We start from the raw sequence: 20988 nt of genomic DNA on the forward strand, positions 1-20988 counted from the left end.
ATTTTAAGGCGACCAGCTTCAGCAGATTTTTGAGTTCTCTCAACAATTTTTCAAGTAAAAGTAATGGTAATGCATTACACCCAACATTGGTTACTAGACTACGGATTATTTCCATAAATTATAAAATGGTGATCATTATTTTATCACAAACCTGAAGCAGGAATTAAATTCACATGGTAATTAATATATGCAAAACGAAACACAAACTGATTTTTATGGATTCAGTCAGTTTATGTGAATAGCAATTGCTGTTTGTGTGCCTGCATGCAGAACATTAATGAAGTCCAACACACGCTCTTATTTCTTAAATTTTGCTGTTATTTTAATATTGCATCACTAAAGTTTTTATTATTGCTAATCATTTTGTTGATGAGTATGTTCATAATGCATTTTTAACATGTCTTGCGCACCAAAGCTCTCGATGTGTGTCTACTTCCTACATGCATCCCAAACGGGCGTTAAAATAAATGTGTTGCTTTTGCATGTGGTGTAAAAAAGGCTTAGCAATGTTCCACTTAAAAGTATACTATAGTACATATATACTTCTGCAGTATTCGTCACAGCAGAGGTCACTGTTGTATCTTATGATGTTTCGTGAGGGCAAACATTTATAGTCTGTCACTATAATAACAATGACATGTTCCTTTCATGACAAAAGTGTGTTTTTGGTAATTATTGTTGACTGAAGTATATTTTCTCTTTGTTTATAGAGGAATATCTGCAGAATTTGTTTCAAAATTGTCAAAACAAGAGCAGAGGAAATCCAACAAACTGATAATAAAGTGACACTATGAACAAATTTTACACTTCTGTAAAAATGTTTATTAACAGATCCACAATTCATAAAAAAAGAAACTGTTTAATAAAAATTAATAATTTAATTTGCCCAGCTAGGCGCTGTTGATAGGCAGAACATCATCGAGCTAAGGCAGGTATTGCAGTGTAATCATTGTGCAGTGGTTTTCTCTAAGGCAAACAAAATCAAAAAGCAAACACTGTCTTCCATGATTTTTTTTTTTTTTTTTTTTATATATATATGAAAACATAAGCATTTTTATTCCCTGTGGTAGTCCATTGCTTTGCTCAGTTTGCCCGTCCATTATTTTTCAAGTACGCTGAGACTGCGATGAGTCAGGCAGCCATTTTAAGGCAGCGCAGTTATTGGACTCAGCTTGAACTGGTGAACCGCCGGCTGGATGGACATTGGTGTCAGGAAGGAGGTAGGGAAGGTGAAAACCGAGGACTCGAAGTTCCCGGTTTCGATCGTGAAGTCACCACTAAAGAAGGTGGGCGTCTCCTGAGCGGCAGGAGTGACGGACGGAGGCGTGGAAGAAACCACCTCTGACTCGAACTGCAGTAGTTGACCCATGAAGCTAAAATTGGGCGAGATGATGGCACGCCGCTGTCGGATGACGTCAAAGGCCTGCTCCAAACGCAACCGTTGGGTTTTCATGATGTACGCCATGCAGATGGTGGGAGAACGAGAGATTCCAGCCTCGCAGTGGACCAGCACTTTACCTCCCTCTGCTTTCACACGTTCTGTGGAGAGAAAAGATAATGAATTCATTACAAAAGCTCTCGAAATAACAGCATGAGTCACCAAAAACACAGCCTGTCTTTTAAGTCAAACTTCAAGCCAGACTTTATTTATAAAGCACATTTAAAAACAACAGAAGAAGCCCTGTGCGCTTTTAAGCTTATGGAAACAAAGAAAGAAAGAAAAATAATAATAAAAGGCAAAGTAGTGGCACCAGACAAAATAATAATGACTGTTTTCAGATAAGTTTCCCTAAACACGTCCCTCATCTACCATTGGTCAGTAAAACAAATAGCCCCGCCCCAAATTCACACCATTGGCTGAGCCAGTGTTGCTATGCAGGACTGGTCAAATCTTCAAACACACCACAGAGACAAAGTTCAGACTTTTAAGGGACATTATCCTACACTGAAAGAAAAATTGATGACGGATTTACGATTTCACAGAAATTGCTTTTAAGTTTCACCAGTAATACTAAAAAAACGTCAAGCAACATATTGAACTGTATGTGACTGAAATATTCTTTTTAAAATATACTTAATAAACTTTGTTTTATTTACAACTCAAAAATCATTTTTACAGTGTACGAATAACTTGTAGTTAATTTTGGTATATAAAATATTTTACATATCATTACAATGTGTATAAAATGGCTTTGTGTTTTATAACTGTGAGAGGGAACAAGTGAAACGTAATCATGGTTATTTTTCTCAGTTCTTCTGATATACCCTGTCCATTATCGCTCAGCTAATTCATTTCCTCCCTGACCCTGTTTTATCGTAATGTCATATCAATTTCATTTCCACCCCAGAAAGTTTTGACGCACAAATCCATAAACTCACACACACCATTATGGAAAGCTCCGATTGCGTATTCCTGTCTAATTCAATACAGCTCAGCAGATTCCTGCCTCATATCTCTGAACGACGCACACAAGAGAAGTAAAGACCGTGTTCATCCCTCACTGCTGGTCTCTTTAAAACAAAACCTGCTGGTGTGAATCACGCCTGAAGCCCATCTGGAGCGGAGCGGGGCCGAGCTGTGGGCGTCATAATGACTATCACACTCGCTAATGCGCCTAAATATTACCACACTCTCATTAGCCGAAGCTTTCGATGGATTATTCTTTCACTGCTATCGCTTTCCTGCGGGCGACCAAATTACCTCTTATGTAATATTGTCTATATTGAGGTAAATGTAAATGAATCTTGGGTATAATCGAATGATACGCAAGTCCTTGAATGACAGGATGACATAGTTAATGCCTCACCAGAGGAACTGAAATATGAATACAGGTCAAAAGTGAGTTTTGATCATAGGTGAAGTCTATCTAAACAACGTCTACTGTACACTCTTACGGTTTTTTATGTAGTGCTGTCATAGAAGAACCATTTTTGGTTCACTAAAGAACCTTTCAGTTTCAGTTTCAATTAGATTTTTTTTAAGGGGTGAGATAAGGCCTAAACCTAGATTTGTTATTGACAAGCCTTTTGCAAAACACCCATAAACTGCTTTAAACGCTGTCAGATTATTGAGTAAACACATCCACCTGATAAAAAAGCCTCGAACAACCTACAAAACACATGACAGTGCAGTCATAGCACACAAACACACCTAACGCCACTAATCACTGACTCATCCACTGACACGCTGGCCACGCCTGAGATACACAAGATCCTGGATTAGTCACAGCGGCATGTCCGGTTATCTCTCTTTATCTTTATGTTTCATCTCATTTTTTATTTTCAGTAGGAGTTGGTATTAATTGCACTTCCCAGAGTACGAGTAACATGGGATTTGTGGGTGTAATATAAGGTGCAGGTCTTTCGGATTATGGAAATGATGTGTTAGTAAAGTAGAGGAAGTCTTATTTTTAAACGGCCTGAAATTAGCTCCACTATCTATAGGTCTGTGCTCAGGTCTGGGAACGGTTTTAGCCATACAGATGAAGTTTACATAACACTGAAGATCTATCTATCTAGCTATATATATATATATAGATATATATATAGATAGATAGATAGATAGATAGATAGATAGATAGATAGATAGATTACTATAGATACTGTGTTAAATAAAAAATACAAATAAAAAAGGAATTAAAATAAATAATAAAAAAATTAATTGCACACACACACACACACACACACACACAGACAAAACTATAGCATATGTACAGTATTTACCAATAAAATCTATGGCCTCCTGGAAGTGTGAGCTGATATCTGCCGTGTGACTGTCCTCCACCGGGATCCATTTGTAGTCATACTGTCCTTTGGCGGGCCGCGAGTCCCTGCGTGAGACGTTCAGCAGCGCTGTAATGCGGAGGTCACTGAGATAGTCCTGTCTACAGGCGTGATAGGCACTGCCCAGGTATAGGAAAGGCAAGATTTCCACCGGCCGTCCCTGAAAAATAACAACAATAAACAGATATCAAAACTGAAACTCTCAAGACTGATTCACCACCCAAAGACAAACAGGTGGTGTAGAGGCAACGTTTGACCTTATCACAAAAACTGAACAGCAGACCAAAGGTCAGACATAAAAGAACCTCAGATATCCGTTGGAAGTCTCTGAAGGTTTGTAAGGGGGCTCTTTGGTTTGGATAGATGGATGGTAGAGTTATATACAGTATATATGGAGTGGTATCAGTCTTTTGTGCGTATTTCAACTCATAAAAAGGGGAGTTGTCGCAGAAACTCCTACAGTTAAGAGGAAGTGGTTTCGGTGGAAGTGGGTTGAAATGAGGAAACAACAGCTCGCTTTCTTCTCTCTTACCTGATCATAGTCTGGTTTGTGGTGGGAACCCAGTTTGTCACAGTGACTGCTGATGCCTCTTTCACTTTTGTCTTCACTCAGATCCACAGACTTGGTTTCAGTGCAAAGCTCGGGGTAATGGGAATGGAAGTTCTCGTAGCCTCCTGGAATGAGAAATGACCCGTTATTATGAGTCGTCAAGGATTGTTGAGTCGTTCACCTTATCAAGAGCTTCACGTGTTGCAGTTCAGAGTGTGAGAGGCAAGAAGAAAATCCCACCACCAACAGAGCATCAGCTCAACAGCTTGACTTTCAGTATCAAAATCTTCTAGTTCAACTCAACGTTTCATTTTATAACAAACTGAATAACTTAATTTAAAAATCCCTGTATATTTGAATGCAATGCTATCAATGAAAGGAGTAAATATGATATAGGGCTATAAATATTACTGTGCTGGTTCTCATACTTCTCTCTCTGACTCATCCGTCCTTTGACGCACAGAGAGAATTTATCACTTGAAAACCATACAAAGCCCTGATCTGCTCCATCAAACTAAATACTAAAGCTATTTCATATGTATTCTTTATTATAATAAAATACAAATCACTTTTACATTGTAAAATGCATTAAATTAACACATGTGTGTGTGTGCGTGTGTGTGTATATATATATATATATATATACACATACTGTATATATAATAATATTATATACACACACACATAGCATATATAGGCTATGACGTGCTGATATCGCGTCTCGTTCTGTCTCGTGTATCTTGTCAGTGTCTGCGCTTGCTTGGCCAATTTGTTGTGAAAAAATAAGGAAAGTGAGTCCAGCTAAGTTCAATTAGTATTTTCGTGTGAAGCAGTGTTATTTCTTAGGATTACTGATAAACTATACTGTCGTGATTTGTATTTGTTATTTATTTTAATTTCAGTTAAATAATGTTTGAATTTATTATGTCTGTATAGGTCTTTTATTAAGTTTTAGTTTGATTTAATTTGAGTTATTTTAATACTTCAACAAACTAAATGGAAATGAAATTATACATATATATATATATTGAATTTATAAATGTGTGTGTATGTATATATATTTATGTATGCATGTATGTGTGTGTGTGTGTGTGTGTGTGTGTGTGGTTGTACACACATATATATATATATATATAGTTGTAGTTTTTTTGGTGTTTGGCTTTGTGTTATGTTAGAATCATTATTATACTCATACCTTTTATTCTTTAATATTTTGAATTGTTTTTAGCTTTATGTTTTTTCATTTAAATGTTAAGTTTTGAAATTTTATTGTATGCATTTGTCATTTTTATTTCATTTCTTTATTTTTAAAATGTGTATAGGTTGTATTTATAAAGTTTTAGCTTTTAGTTTTGGATCTGTTTTTAGTTGTTTTAATACTACAATTGATTGCTTCTTTTGTCCTCATTTGTAAGTCGCTTTGGATAAAAGTGTCTGCTAAGTGACTAAATAATAATAATAATATATAATATATATTACATATATTATAGACTTCCTTATTTACTTTTAATTTTAATACCGTTTAAATTTTATTTTAAATACACATTTATTTATTTTTCACTTTATTAGTATATCAGTGTATTCATTAAAATGCAATTCTTCCATAGAATTCTTCGAATTAATTATTAATTGAGACACTTGTAAAGAATTCTAAAATAGATTTTTTGGTATACATCTAAACATTTAAACTATGTCAGACATCAAATTATTTTGCTTTGTCCTGGAATCGTCCTTCTTAACGTAAACAAAACTTAAATGAGACCTTTTTTTTTTTTTAAATAGCCTACTAGACCTCAAACACTTGAGAAAAAAACGAACAATGTTTCCTCACCTTTCAGGAAGCAGATGCTCGCGCTACTCGCCAAGTGTGACAAACTGTTAATGACAATCTGAGCAATACTGTCTTTTTTCAGTTTTTGTAAATGAGGTGTGCGGTCATCCAGAGCCACGACCGCGGAGATGCTGCCCTCGCGGAGCCGAAAAAGCGCTTTCTCATCCGGGATGACAAACTGTAGAGGCACCGGACCGCCGCGGGACCTCCGGACCACCACTGAATTCAAGTTGACATTGACGGAGCCTCTGATACTGGAGCTGGAGAACGATAAATACGGTCTACAGTCCACAATCAGACAACTTCCACACTCCTTCCGTATGATCTTCCTCAGGCGTCGACAGTCTATGCTGGAGACCTTCATGTTGGAGTGACAAAGTGAAATGTTTGTAGCAGAGATGTGGATGTTTCAGGGGTGTAGGTTGCCTACTGAACCCTGTGTACTGAGCCTGAGTCTACATTTCCTCCGAGGGGATTCCGTCCCATCGCTTTTATATGAATGGAACCTCCGGGGCTCGACGTCACGAACCATATATGGACATGTCGACACGGGAGCGCGCCTACATTCTGTTATCTGAGCCTGCCTCTGAAGCCGAGATAGAAGTGAATACTTAACATTGAAATCACCAGTTCATCACCGTGCTGCACACATTATGTCATTTTCTTGTCATTCAGATCCATTTCCCTGGAAATAAGCTCGAAAATATTGAGAAATATTCGTTGGGTTAGTACTTTATTCCGAAAAGAAAGAATAGTATAGATTTACCCAGAGAGCAGGTACATCTGCAAGGTGTCTGTTAAAGATCGCTTGATCTGGAAAGCATCAGCTGTGAACAAACATCTGACAGACGTCTTTAAGATATCAGTTTTACATATGTTCTAAATCATAAACATCTTCTATTAAACGTCTATCTTATAGGAATGCATTGCAGATGAACACTCAAAACAACAACAACACGTCTTGCAGATGTAAGTGCAGACATCAAATAGATGTGTCTGTACACTGTAAAAAAAAAATCTGTAAAATTTACAGTAAAAAGTGGCAGTTGTGAATTTTACCGTAAAAATACGGTAGCAACATTTTAGGTTTTGTGGATTTAACTTAAATTTACATATAAATACCGTAATTTCATTAACTGATATAATATTAACATACCAACCTATGGAAGTACTGAAATCAGTTTTGTACCTTTGTAATACACTGATAACCAAAACCAAAAGCAGGTGGCGAGAAAGTTACATGATGAACCAAAAGCCCATCACAAGCAGCTTTTAAATATTAACAAATATAGAAGGTGCAGAGTGTCATTCACACAAACACTAAACACCATCATGGTAACACACATGAAACTGAAATAATGCAATAAACATGAATTTAACAACATTAGAAGCAACATAAAACGTTAATGTACACAACTGAGAAAAACATCAAATTTTAAATGTAACGCAGGGAATTCTGGGAATGTCAATTTACGGTTATTCACTGTAAATTATACATTCTTTTGCCACTTCCAAAAATGGTATACTACCGTAAAATGACATGTAATGTCCAATACAGTTTTTCACTGTATATAGTAGGGGAACTGACCGTAAACCAATTAATAGGTTTTTACTGTAGCATTTTTACAGTCTTTTACTGTCAAATTCACAGTCATTTTTGTACAGTTTACGTGTGCTATGTTGAATTTAGTCATCGAAACAATGAATAACATTGTCTTGGCAGCATTATAGTGAATGGTAACGTGTAATAAATAACCTGCTTCTCTCTATCCACCTGTCCTATATCCGTTCTTCATAATCCCAGGACCTCTAATGCGATTATACGTCACATCCGTCACCAGCTATGGAAATACACAACAACAGACGTTTGTTTTTGCTCACCGTACACGAACACTGCGCAATATAATCAAAATATTGTCTTATTAGCTTATATGAGCAATGGTTTTCACTGGTAAGGGCCCAACGTTTCCCAGAATGCACCCCGTGGTGAGGAGAGAGTGAGTGTGTCTGTGTGTTTGTGTGTGACAGGAAGAGCAGGCTGATGGAGGATTACTGTGGCAGGCCGTCACCCATATGGCCCTGTGTAATCTCTGGGCTGATGACATCACAGTGTGTTGGGGTGACACACACGGCCCGCTCACCCTCACACGCCAACCTAGCATTGACAAAATGAATGGGAGGTGAAGATTGTGTGTAATTGTATGTTACTATGTGCATGTGGCCCACAGGAGTGAGTGCTTGAATGAGGAGGATCAATTGAATGTCTGTATGACTTCCCTGTAACAGGATTGTAAAGGCATTATGGGGAAAAAATGATATATATATAGGAAGTCTGCTAGAAGGTTTAATACAATCAAGGCATCATATAATTGTTACAATAAAACAAGATATACGCTGGAAGAGAGAATAATGTTGTAAAATTGTCATGTGCTTTTGTCATTTTTATTTAATAGTTTTTTAACAATTCTATTCAGATTTTAATTTATTTATTTTAGTTTTAGTAAATTCAGGCAACATTTCTATTTTTAAATTTTAAGTTGTTAACCTAATATTTACTGGTAATTATTTTATTTTAGTATATAATTTAATGAAAATAAATGTTTTAATAGTTATGGTTAACAATAACAACAAAATATTTTCAAATATTTAAAATGATTTAAGATGTAATATTCATTTTTTTTACATATATACAATTGTATTATTTTTTCATATAATTATTACACAACAAGCGATTCATCATAAATCACTTAGGATACAGATTATATTTCATTAAAATATTATATTTTACATATTTTAATATAATTAAAACATTTTTGTTTTTTACTACTTTTAGTCATATTTATGCATGTATAAATGTAATGTATACATAATCAGTTATACTAAACAATACAACAAATGGTACAGTTATTTATTCTGTGGTATTTTTTAAATACCTTGGAGCAATTGGTATTAATATATGTGACTCTGGACAACAAAAGCAGTCATAAGTAGCACAGATATATTTGTAGCAATAGCCAACAATACACTGTATGGGTCAAAATTTTCTTTTATGCCAAAAATCATTAGGATATTAAGTAAAGATCATGTTCCATGAAGATATTTAGTAAATGTTCTACTGTAAATATATCAAAACTTAATTTTTGATTAGTAATATGCATTGCTAAGAGTTTCATTTTGACAACTTTAAAGTTAATTTTCTCAATATTTAGATTTTTTGGCACCCTCAGATTCCGGATTTTCAAATAGTTGTATCTCAGACAAATATTGTCCTATTGTCCTATCGTACAAACCCTTATGACTGGTTTTGTGGTCCATGGTCACATATGATAATGATTAAAATAATGTGGTATATTTCAAAATACCATGGTAGGGTAAGGGTTTGTCTCATTTTAGAACCCCCTGATTTGCTTCTCCCTGTGTGTCATACCCTTTCTTCTCTATTCTATCCATAGCCTGTGTGTGTGTGTGTGTGTGTCTGTGTGTGTGTGTATGTGTGTGTGTGTGTGTGTGTATGTGTGTGTGTATAAAATACCTTCCTGATGTATGTGTGTTATAGGACAAAAGATCACAATGGAACCCACATGAGTTTTTTCTCTAGTCACAGATGCAGGTGCTTCCTGGATTCCTGACAGAAATTCCTTGCTGACCAATGCATTTCTTAATATATACAGCAAACACCAGCACACACACACACACACTTACGACACAGGCCCTTTCACATAAAGAGCCTTGACACTAATCTAATATATGTGCACTGTGGGCACCTGGTAAGCCCCGTCCCCTCACTGATGATGATGGTGATGCCGATGATGGTGGTAAATGTCAAAATTCCTAGACTCACAGCTGTGTGCCGGTAATATAGTGGGTCACGTCATGACACACGCAGTAAACCATCTCAGCTGATTAATAACAGACACTCAAGAATAGTAGTTCCAGGAGTGAACAAGTGTTCCAGGAACAGAGCGTAATGCACTTCGAATAAAACGTCTGTTTTCTTTAACGCCTCGTATGTTTGAGATCTCGCTCATTGCGTCACATCAAAAAAACAAAGCATTTAATGGAAAAGTTAACCCCAAAATAAAAAATTGCTGAAAATGTGTTCACTCTGAGTCTAAGGAGATCCAAGATGTAGATGAGTTTGTTTTGTCATCTAAACAGATTTGGAGAAATGTAGCATTAACTCACTTGCTTACCAATGGGTGCCGTCAGAATGAGAGTCCAAATAAAAATATCACAATAATCCACAAGTAATCCACACCACTCCAGTGCATCAATTAGCGTCTTGTAAAGTGAAAAGCTGTGTTTTTGTAAGAAACATATCCATCATTCATGCATTTTAACTTTAAACCACTGTTTCGGATCAAAACACTAGACTATATTCCATAGTATGTCTGTCCCTTGTTTTCCTCTCACATCAAAACTGTAATGGTGCTTGGTCTGTGCATATTTCACTCCTGATTCAGACAAGACAACTTTTTTTTTATGTGACATCAATATTTTGTATAACAGACTTGTATATTAGCCGGAAGCAATGGTTTGAAGTTAAAAATGTATATAAATAGTGGATTTGTTCCTTACAACACAGATTTCCGCTTTACAAGATGTTATATGTGATGTTTTTATCAGCTGTTTAGACTCTCATTCTGACGGCACCCATTCAGAGGATCCATTGGTGAACAAGCGAAGTAATGCTACATTTCTCCAAATACGATGAAGAAACAAACTCATCTACTTCTTGGATGGCCTGAGGATGAGTAAATTTTCAACAAATTATCAGTTTGGTGTGAACTATTGCTTTAAATTTTACAGGACGATGTTCATAGCCAAACAGTCATGTTTGCTTTTGTTTTTTTTGAAGTAGAGTTCATTCCTAAAAGCACACACACACACACACACACACAGGCCTGAGTCACACTACACACCCCACTGACTGTATTACTGATCATTCTAATGTCTCAATGCTACAGGGCACGGAAAGAGAGAGAGAGATATAAATGTACCTCGCCTTCTCTATTCAGAAGAACAAAGCAATTCTAGTCAGGAGCAGTAAAAATAGCACAGACTCCAGGTGCTCGCAGACGCTGTCTGAAACCACATCGGGGTCCTCGCCTCGGCGTGCATCTATTTTCTATCACATATGTGGAAAATATTCAGTTTACACCCAGATTTTGAAAGCTGTGTCTTCTCACTTGGGTTCAGGTGAACAGTTGCTTGTTATTTTCTGATTGTTAAGGCATTCACAGTAGCTCTGTTTTAAAACCTAGCTAGACAGCATTTTTAGGTTACATCCTGACGCAGGGATTTTGCAAAAACTTGGCAACAACATTATTCTCTCTTTCGGTGTCTGAGTGAGTGAGGGTGGAAAGCGACTGACTAATGTAGAAATCATTAACAGCAAGATGAGTAAGTGGCACAATTTCAAGTAGAGAAGATGAAGTCTTATTCGCAAGATTCTTCGCAAATATTTCTAGAGCTGGATCAAATGCTCCAAATGTTTATTTTTATATGCACAAGAAGATAATCATATGATTTAAGAATGAAACATGAGTCAGCCAGCAGAGCTTAATGCCCAGAGAATTACAAGTAATCAGATCATGTTGAGTGTACTAGACAATGGGTCAAATGTGTCTAAAGTAAAGCAATGTTTTTTGTTTTGTAGAGGGGAGTTCACCTAACTTTAACTCAAAATGAAAATTCTGTCATCATTTAGTCACCCTTGTGTCATTTAAGACTATTTTAAAGTAAAAAGTCAATTAAATGTGAAAGTTTAAGAGGTTTTATGAATAAATTCTCTATCCCTGTGTGTTTTAAGTGTTATATACATATATATATATATATATATATGAAGAGTTCAGATGCAAAAGCGCCATCTGAAATTTTAATCTAAAATGACCATTTTTATCAGGCCCCTATATTTATGTTCAGTTATTTCACTTTAATTGCATAGAAAAGGACCTATACTTTGCCATTAGAATAAAATTACTGAACCTAAACATAAAAGCCTGATAAAAATGCTAATTTTAGATGAAAATTTCAGACAGCACTGCATTGCATCTCAACTCTTCATTCATATATATATAAATATGACATTTAAAACGCATTAAAAAATATAATAGTTGATATCGTTGATGGCAAATCTGGTGTGGCACTTCATGACTCGTTTAATTAAATTACATTAAATAAAACAATTTTGAGCTACAGCAGAGGGGAAGATTTTGAGGTAATAATGACGTAAATTTTGGTCCGATCATCAAACAATGGTGTCATATGGCTTCAGAATACTTGGAATTTATAGAATCATGGACATCAATATAAATAAATAAATCAATAGTATCATGAGTTCATGATTTTTCAGCTGTACTACTGCACACCATGAGAGTATATTAGCACAGTTTGTTGTTTGCTTTTGGGATCTTAAGGAGCGTTTGGACCCGGAAACAGGGATGCATTACGTACAATTAAAGGGATAGTTCACCCAAAAATGAAAATTCTGTCATTATTTACTCACCCTCATGTCGTTCTAAACCCATAAAACTTCCATTAATCTTCAGAACACAAATGAAGATATTTTTTGATGAAATCTGAGAGCTCTCTTACCCTCCATAGACAGCAACACAACTGACACGTTCAAGGCCCAGAAAGGTCATAAGGACATTGTTCAAATAGTCCATGTGACATCAGTGCACATCAGTGCTTCCTGTGTCCGCAGCATCACACACATATGTTGTGGTGGTCTCGTGAATGCGCGTCGAAGATTGACACGGAATAAATTGTTGAATAAAGTCTTTATTTTTGTTTTCTTTGTGCACAAAAAGTATTCCCGTAGCTTCACAACATTACGGTTAAACCACTGATATCACATGGACTATTTAATTATTACATGGACGAAGGTTTGGAACAACATGAGGGTGAATAATTAATGACAGAATTTTCATTTTTGGGTGAACTAACTCTTTAACAACCCGACTGCATTGTTTGGCTAGCAACATGCTAACACCAACCTCCACTGGACTCAGTTGTATGTGTTTGTGCAGAGCACAGATCTGCTGTTTTTGAATAACTGGCATTGAGTTGAAGGAAATGATACAATTATATTCAATGCCAAAACGCATTACGAGTTTTAAAACAAGACGTTGGAAATGTTCCTCATTGCTCATGATTTTCCCTCACTCTAAAATGCCATTCAAGTGCATTGTTTTGTTCATGGAAGCACATTCTCATAACTTCTCTTTAATTTACGTGTATGTGAGATAATCTTCTATTTCAGAAGTGTTGACATTCAGCTGGAAAGTTTCAGGCTTCCAGGGGTTTCCCAGAGCTAATCTCTAGATGTAAACAAACACCCTATTGTTCGACCTGCTATGAACTTATTGTCCAGTTTAAATTTAATGACAGTCATTCTCATTACAGACATAATGACCTCCGACACTTGGACTGTCATGTTTACTTTCACTTGTCTAGAAAACAAATGTTGCTTGCTAATGTCACTTAGAACAGAATCCTTGTTCATCAACAGTATCATTGCATTTAATTAATCATGTGTCTGATTAAATCCTTTACTTCCTCATTAACCCATCACTTTACTACCTGAGGGTGCAATATGACGTGCAGCGCTAGATGATTGTGGTGATTCTGGCACAGATGAAGCAAGTGATCCAGGCTTTGATTTCCTCCTTGTCCTTCACTGCAGGTCACTCCTTTTAATTCTAGCTGAGTGGATTGGGCTTTCTGACTCCCACACAGATAAGGGAGGGGGGTGAGAAAGAAGACAGAATGACAGACAGAGGGGATTCGGATCTCACCCCATGTGGCGGGATATAGCTGCAGGCCAGGGCTGAAGGGCCCTCCTCCTTTCTCCACCCTGGAAGACCCCTATTATGACAACAATTTACATTGATTGCAACATTAAATGTTTTCACAGGGAAGGATGCATCCTAAAATCATGTTACCAATCTGTGGTAATATTACGGTGTCATATTACCACAGAAAACCATTGAATCGTGTCTCTCTCGTTTTAAAAGGCGTATACAGGAGTGCATGTACAATGGAAATCTATGGGGCACAACACTGCACTCGGATGACTTTTGAAATAAAATGTTTTGAAAGTGTATAGCAACAATTTTACATGTTAGCATGTGACTACCATCTCTGTCTGTGCAAATTTATATCCACTTTTCAACTCGTAAAAAATAATATCAGAAATATTTGTGATATAAAATAGTGAATAGTGACTAAAATAGTGCAGTTACATTTAACAGTAGTGAGGTGGTAGCATTAGCATGTTAGCATTAGCGTTGTTGAGGACGTTTTAGTTCATGTCCCCAACAAATTAAATTTTTTACTTCTTCTGGGGGTGTTACAAAACAGGCATTTCAACAACCTGCTTACTATTTTTATTGTATCATATATGAAAAAATATGAAGCTACTATGTAGCAAGCTAATTTTGCCACATAGCTTGTAGTGTAACTAGCTACTTTTACTACTTTTTTACTATTAAGAGTTTTTGATTAGATATTTTTGTAACATAGTTTGTAGTTATAGAAAAGTAGTCCAACAACTGAAAGGATGATGTATCTTGAAGTGTAACCAGCTAATTTTGAGCTTATAGCTCATTTTTTATAACGCAGATTGTAGCTTAGCCAGCTAAATTTTCGAGAATAGCTTGCCCTACTATTGTTATGCTATGAATAACCAAAGATTCATCCACACAAAAAGTAGTCCCACCACTAACGTAGCTTGCAGTTTAACCAGATAATTTTGCTAAAGTGTAGCTTACAGCTTAGCTTGGATAATTTTTATAACATAGTTTGTACCTTAGCTATGCCAATTTTCCAAATAGCTTGCCTGACACTGTTGTTAATGAATAACAAAACATTCATCCGCCCATTAAAGTATAGTCTCACCACTAAAAGGACAATGTAGCTAGTTTAACAAGCTAATTTTCTAAAGGGTAACTTTCAGATTAGCTTAGGTCATTTTAATAGCAAAGTTTGTAGCTTTGCTAGCGCGATACTGCTAATGAATAACCAAACATTTATTCACCCAAAAAAGTAGTTCCCACCATTAAAAGGGCAATGTTTGTTGTGTAACCAGCTAAGTTTGCTTAAAGCTAACGTTCAGCTAATTTAGCTAATTTTCTTATTGTATTTTGTAGCTTAACTAGCTAAATTGTCTGAATACCTTACCCGATACTGTTGTTGTGTAATGACGACGTGTTCATCCGCTCAGAAAAGTAGTGCTACCATAAAGATCTCTACAAATTTTTGTATAGAAGTATTATTTATAGTATAATTTAAATAAACTACTAACATAACATTTCTTATTTTAAACGCTTCAGAATGTCTCACACCATAGACTTCCATTGAAAGTGCATTACTGTAACCAATCTTTATTTATTTATTTATTTTGACACCTGGAGGAACAGGATGCCACGGATGCCAATGATAGCTTTTGTTCTGAACTTGTTTCAAACCAGGAACATTCCTATGTGCAAGTTTCTCTGTATTTTTAGCAAGCCTGATATGGATTGTATGCTTCATATTTGCAGTTGGCATCCCTATATTCGCTGGAGAGCGATATGAAGCGAATGACTCATTTTTCTATATTCTTGGATCTCAGATCCCTTGGGAGGGAAGGAGGGATGAAGAATCGAAGGAAGGAGGGCTGGAGGGGGTGTTGAGGAGAAAGGCAATGGCAACAGACGGGTGACACATCTCTTAGCTGGAGGTTTTCTCCCCTCCTCTGTGGCAGAATCTAAAAATATCGTAACCTAGTGCCTTCATTAGACCAGACAGCTCTCCACACACACTTCACCCACAACGCGCAATACAGCTTTGCCAAAACACAACTCGTATCGACCATTACCTACTCCTCACAAGCCAATTAAAGGCCAGGAGATGAAGAGAAAACCGTTGTGCTCTCTGTCTGCAGACGCTACATGTCCTTGCTATGACTCACCGGGTGATAAGCGCGTGGGCGCACACATGTGTGTTTCTGCGAGTGTGTCTGAATGTGTTTCTGGGCGAAGATGACATTCTTCAAGACGAGTTTGGTGGCTCTGACAAACTAACTCACGAAAGTGTGTCACGAAGAAAAACATTAATTACACAGTGTGTGGTAATTCAAAACCAGTGGGGAAGAATATGGAATAACTGTAGTGGTAGATCGAGTTTACATTATTATTTTTTATTTTAGATTTTTATTTTTATACACATATGCAAGTAGCATTAAATTACTTTACAGATTCAATTTCCGTAACAAGAAAACCAACTTTTGTGTTTTTTTTTTATTGTAATTAGCAATTGAATCTGTTTTAACAACAGCATTATTATCTATTTAACATACTTAGACATTACTGTAGAACGAATTAAGCTTTATTTATGATATTAAATAAAACTGAGTAGCCTATTACTATTTTAAATACTGCATTATATTTTGCGTTTGTTATAATGAATGGAGACGTCCTCTGAAGGAAAAAGCCCATACACACCACTGTAAAAAATAAATTATTGTTTGAAGTTGTAAATAAAACAAAGATTATTGGAGTGCATTTGACAAAAAAGTACTATTTCAGGCTTTCTATTTAAAATTTTACTGTTTATTTCAATGTGTTGCATGCTGCTTAGTAATTATTTGTACATTCACTAGCAATTTCTGAGTGAAGATTATGGAAGCTTGTTTCTGTAAAGTAGAAAGGAAAATTTTAATTGTTAGATGTAAACTCACAAACAAATTGGGAGATATTAACTTGCAATTCCAAGAACAGAAGTCAGAATTGTGAGATAAAAATTAGTATTTCATGGCAGGAAAAAAAGGACTCAGAATTCTCAGTTTTTTCCCAGGATTTTGTCAACCCCCCCCCCCCCCCCCCCCCCCCAAAAAAAAAAAACAATAACCAAAAAAATAATTGTGAATTTCTGAATTATGAGACAAAAATTCGCAATTTTAATTATTCTTTTTGGTAACACTTTCTTTTAAGGTGTCCATAATACAGAGTAATTACCTAATTAAGTACGTATTAGTAGCCGTCATACTTACATGAAACAAAATGTACTTACCATGTAACTAAGTGGGACAGCCTGTAATTACAGTTTGTAATTATGTAGATGTAATAGGCAGCTACTGTTGCACATATGTATCATGCCGAGTCTGTTACACAGCTACTAGTACACTTAAGTACAATCTTGATACACTTTACACTTAAGTAGCTTATCCCTGTGTAATATTCTGTAATGTTAATGTAATTAGAAAGGTATAACATGTATTTAAGCTGTGTACTGGTGGGTTAAATCAAACTAAGATGTACACTGTACAGTATAGATACACATGAAGTACACTTAAGTACAATCTTGATACACTTTACACTTAAGTAGCTTATCCCTGTGTAATATTCTGCAATTTTAATGTAATTAGAAAGGTATAACATGTATTTAAGCTGTGTACTGGTGGGTTAAATCAAACTAAGATGTACACTGTACAGTATAGATACACATGAAGTACACTTAAGTACAATCTTGATACACTTTACACTTAAGTAGCTTATCCCTGTGTAATATTCTGCAATTTTAATGTAATTAGAAAGACATTACATGTATTTAAGCTGTGTACTGGTGGGTTAAATCAAACTAAGATGTACACTGTACAGTATAGATACACATGAAGTACACTTAAGTACAATCTTGATACACTTTACACTTAAGTAGCTTATCCCTGTGTAATATTCTGTAATTTTAATGTAATTAGAAAGGTATAACATGTATTTAAGCTATGTACTGGTGGGTTAAATCAAACTAAGGTGCAGCTGGATAAGGTGTACAGTATAGAAACACATGAAGTACACTTAAGTACAATCTTGATACACTTTATTTTAAGTAGCTTATGCCTGTGTACTTACATTTCTAATTACATTGTATAAAGTCTGCAACACATATGTAACAATCTTTTGGTTACATGAGTAGACTCAGTATGTTACATATGTGTAACAGTAGCTGACTATTACATCTACATAATTACAAACTGTAATTACAGGCTGTTCCATAACTTAGTTACATGGTAAGTACATTTTGTTTCATGTAAGTACGACGGCTACTAATACGTACTTAATTAGGTAATTACTCTGTATTATGGACACCTTAAAATAAACTGTTACCTTTTTTATTGTGTGGTTGAAACAAGCATCCTTAGTAATCCTTTTTTCAATGCAGGCTTGGAACAACATGAGGTGAGAAAATTATTATATTTATTTATTCATTTATGAATTCATTCATTCATTCTACTACTATTATTTTTAGGTTAAATATTCTGTGGAACACAAAAATATATTTTGCTTTTATAGGAACTCAACAGCCCAGTCCTCATTCATATTGTATAGAAAAAAGCAGCCAGGACATTCAGCTAAATAACTCTCTTCATTGATTCAGACAGGTTTAAAACAACATGAGTCACACAATGTTAATCAATTAATTTTTGACCAAATTCTTCCTTTAATGAACAAACAATGGCTTAACTTAATTAAAAGGGTTGCACCGAACCACTCGAAATGGCATCTTCGTGCAGTTTGTGTATCATTATATAATCGTATCATTGTTTTGGTGCTAATTACTCCATTGCTTTATTAATATCGCAGTCCAGCGCTGTGGCAGGCTGAACAGTCTCGCTGCAGACGGCCCTGGTGAGTGGGAGGACTGCTGGTGAAGTGCTAAAATCCACCATCTTATTAAAAGTATGCAAAATGATTAGAATGAGTCAACCACTTAAAAGTAAATACCAAACCCGAGTCACACAAGTTATATGAGTAACGACACCCCTGGAACAATGAAGCTGGATGTTTGAGATCTAATAGTCATATACATAAACACACACATTTTTACATATTTTACTGGTATATTTCTATAGCTCCAGCACCCTGGCATGTTTGACCACATTGTTTTTCAGCATTTAAATAATTTTTCTGGAAGTACCATGTTGATGACTCATGTGACTGTCCAAACACACACACACACACACACACACACACACTTAAAAACACATCCATAGTCTGTTTGAAGATTAATTTCTCTGAAATAAACAGTGCTGACAATAACGCTTTAAGTATTTAAATCTCAAAAATGAAAATAGCAACCTAAACGCATTTAGAGAGTCTTCCTATATAGCATTGTTTAGTATGAATCTGTGACATTTTTGCCAGCACAGTTACTTATTACTCTATTTTCATTAGTAGTATCTGCAAATTCCCATCATATTTAAAACACTTCCTTATTTTTAAATGTCAGTGTTTTTCAGTGCTTTTCGGCCAAAGATACATTTTTGGCAATTGGTTCAAAAAGTTTCGATTAAAAGCTCTGTCCTCACACACAATGAGGTTGAAACTCCATACCTGTGTTTTCCCCTCAGTATCACTTTCAGGATCAAAATAGGGATGTGCATATCAAAGCTAACCACTAACACCCTCTTTCACAGTCCAAAAATGGCTGGCGGCAGCTGAGGGTTGTGAACGCTGTGTGGGCAGATGGGAGCCGGCGGTGGGTGCGTCAGTCACAGATGTGCGCCCATGTAAATTTCTGGTTTCTTTCTGGTTAGATTATGGTGACACTGCACCTGTATTACTTCCCCTTTAAAAGACTGTATGACAGCATAAAAATTACAAAAGCATTACAACATACGGTCAGTGGGAGTCCTGAAATCTCATTGCGTAATATATTTAAGTTTCAGAACAATATTCTTCAAGCATAGGATTATTCTGCAATTGTGGTATCATTTACGACTTTATTCGTTCAGACGAATACAATCGGATTTATATTTATATATAAATGTCCTGGCTTTTACAAGCTTTATAATGGTAGTGAATGGGGGTCGAGATTTTGAAGCCAAAAAAAGTGCATCCATCCATCATAAAAAGTGCTTCAGGGGTTAATAAAGGTCTTCTGAAGCGAAGCAATGCATTTGTGTAAGAAAAATATCCGGTTACACTTTATTTTAAGATGTCCTTGTTACAGTCTAATTATACATTTAAGTACGGAGTAAAATCAATTAACTACATGTACTTACTATATGGTTAGGGTTAGGATTAGGGTTTGGTTTACAGTTACTTGCATGTAATTATGCATAATTTATTGTTATTATAATAGTAAGTACATGTAACATGTAACAAGGGTGCCTTAAAATAAAGTGTCACCAAATATCCTTATTTGAAACGTTATAAACTATAATATCTAGCTTCCGCTAACTGTCGTATGCACGTTCACAATAGAGTGGCATTCCAGTGGATGATTTAGGACGTAGGCGTAGCGTAATCACCGGTTTTATATTATGACAATAAGTTATTTTTTTTACTTATTTAATTTTGTGCATAAGATTCTATATAATGTCATTTTGCTTTTTCATTATAACACCGTGTCCTAACTACACACAACATGACAAGATTCCAGCGACAAGCAATTTAAGTGTCCGCACTATATGCGACGCGACAGAATCAATCAAATATCACAGCCAATCAGATGCGTGTGTATCCCGGGAAGTGCTCTGCACTCACAACCGAATGGATGAGTTGATAATCTAATTCATAAATGAAACCTTTTTAACATTATTAAATGTACTGAGTGACTGATACCATCTTTGTTATGGAAAACACTTGTTGGTTTGCAGTGAGTTCACAGTTTTAAAGTACATGTTTGCTTTTATTTATTTTCAAGATCTGAAAATAAATATATTAATAAATATAAATATATTACCATTCATACACACATGCTCCCTTTCACACTGTATTTTACCATAAGGCAGCTGACTGAGGACAGTTTGTACATGTAAGTTCATGTAGCGTACAGT

General features: G+C 35.7%; 1 protein-coding gene across 1 annotated transcript; it reads right to left on the bottom strand.

Annotated features, from left to right (window-relative positions):
• Positions 1 to 803: 803 nt before the first annotated feature.
• On the bottom strand, positions 804 to 6632 carry dusp5 (dual specificity phosphatase 5). Its single transcript, XM_079412702.1, has 4 exons — positions 6165 to 6632; positions 4316 to 4458; positions 3724 to 3943; positions 804 to 1539 (listed from the first exon to the last, which is right to left on the bottom strand). The coding sequence occupies exons 1-4, from the start codon at positions 6526 to 6528 to the stop codon at positions 1145 to 1147; spliced, it is 1122 nt and encodes a 373-aa protein (XP_079268828.1). The 5' UTR covers positions 6529 to 6632; the 3' UTR covers positions 804 to 1144.
• Between the last annotated feature and the right edge of the window lie 14356 nt (positions 6633 to 20988).

The sequence above is a fragment of the Barbus barbus genome (genome assembly GCF_936440315.1).
Source record: "Barbus barbus genome assembly, chromosome: 49".
Taxonomy (NCBI): domain Eukaryota; kingdom Metazoa; phylum Chordata; class Actinopteri; order Cypriniformes; family Cyprinidae; genus Barbus; species Barbus barbus.

What these genes read in the sequence shown, in the direction of transcription:
- dusp5 (XM_079412702.1), bottom strand. Translation starts at nt 6,528, where the DNA reads ATGAAGGTCTCCAGCATAGACTGTCGACGCCTGAGGAAGATCATACGG. An exon ending in ACAAACCAGACTATGATCAG is followed by an intron (nt 3,944 to 4,315) that starts GTAAGAGAGAAG and finishes GTTATTTTTCAG; the next exon opens with GGACGGCCGGTGGAAATCTT. An exon ending in GGAGGCCATAGATTTTATTG is followed by an intron (nt 1,540 to 3,723) that starts GTAAATACTGTA and finishes TTCTCTCCACAG; the next exon opens with AACGTGTGAAAGCAGAGGGA.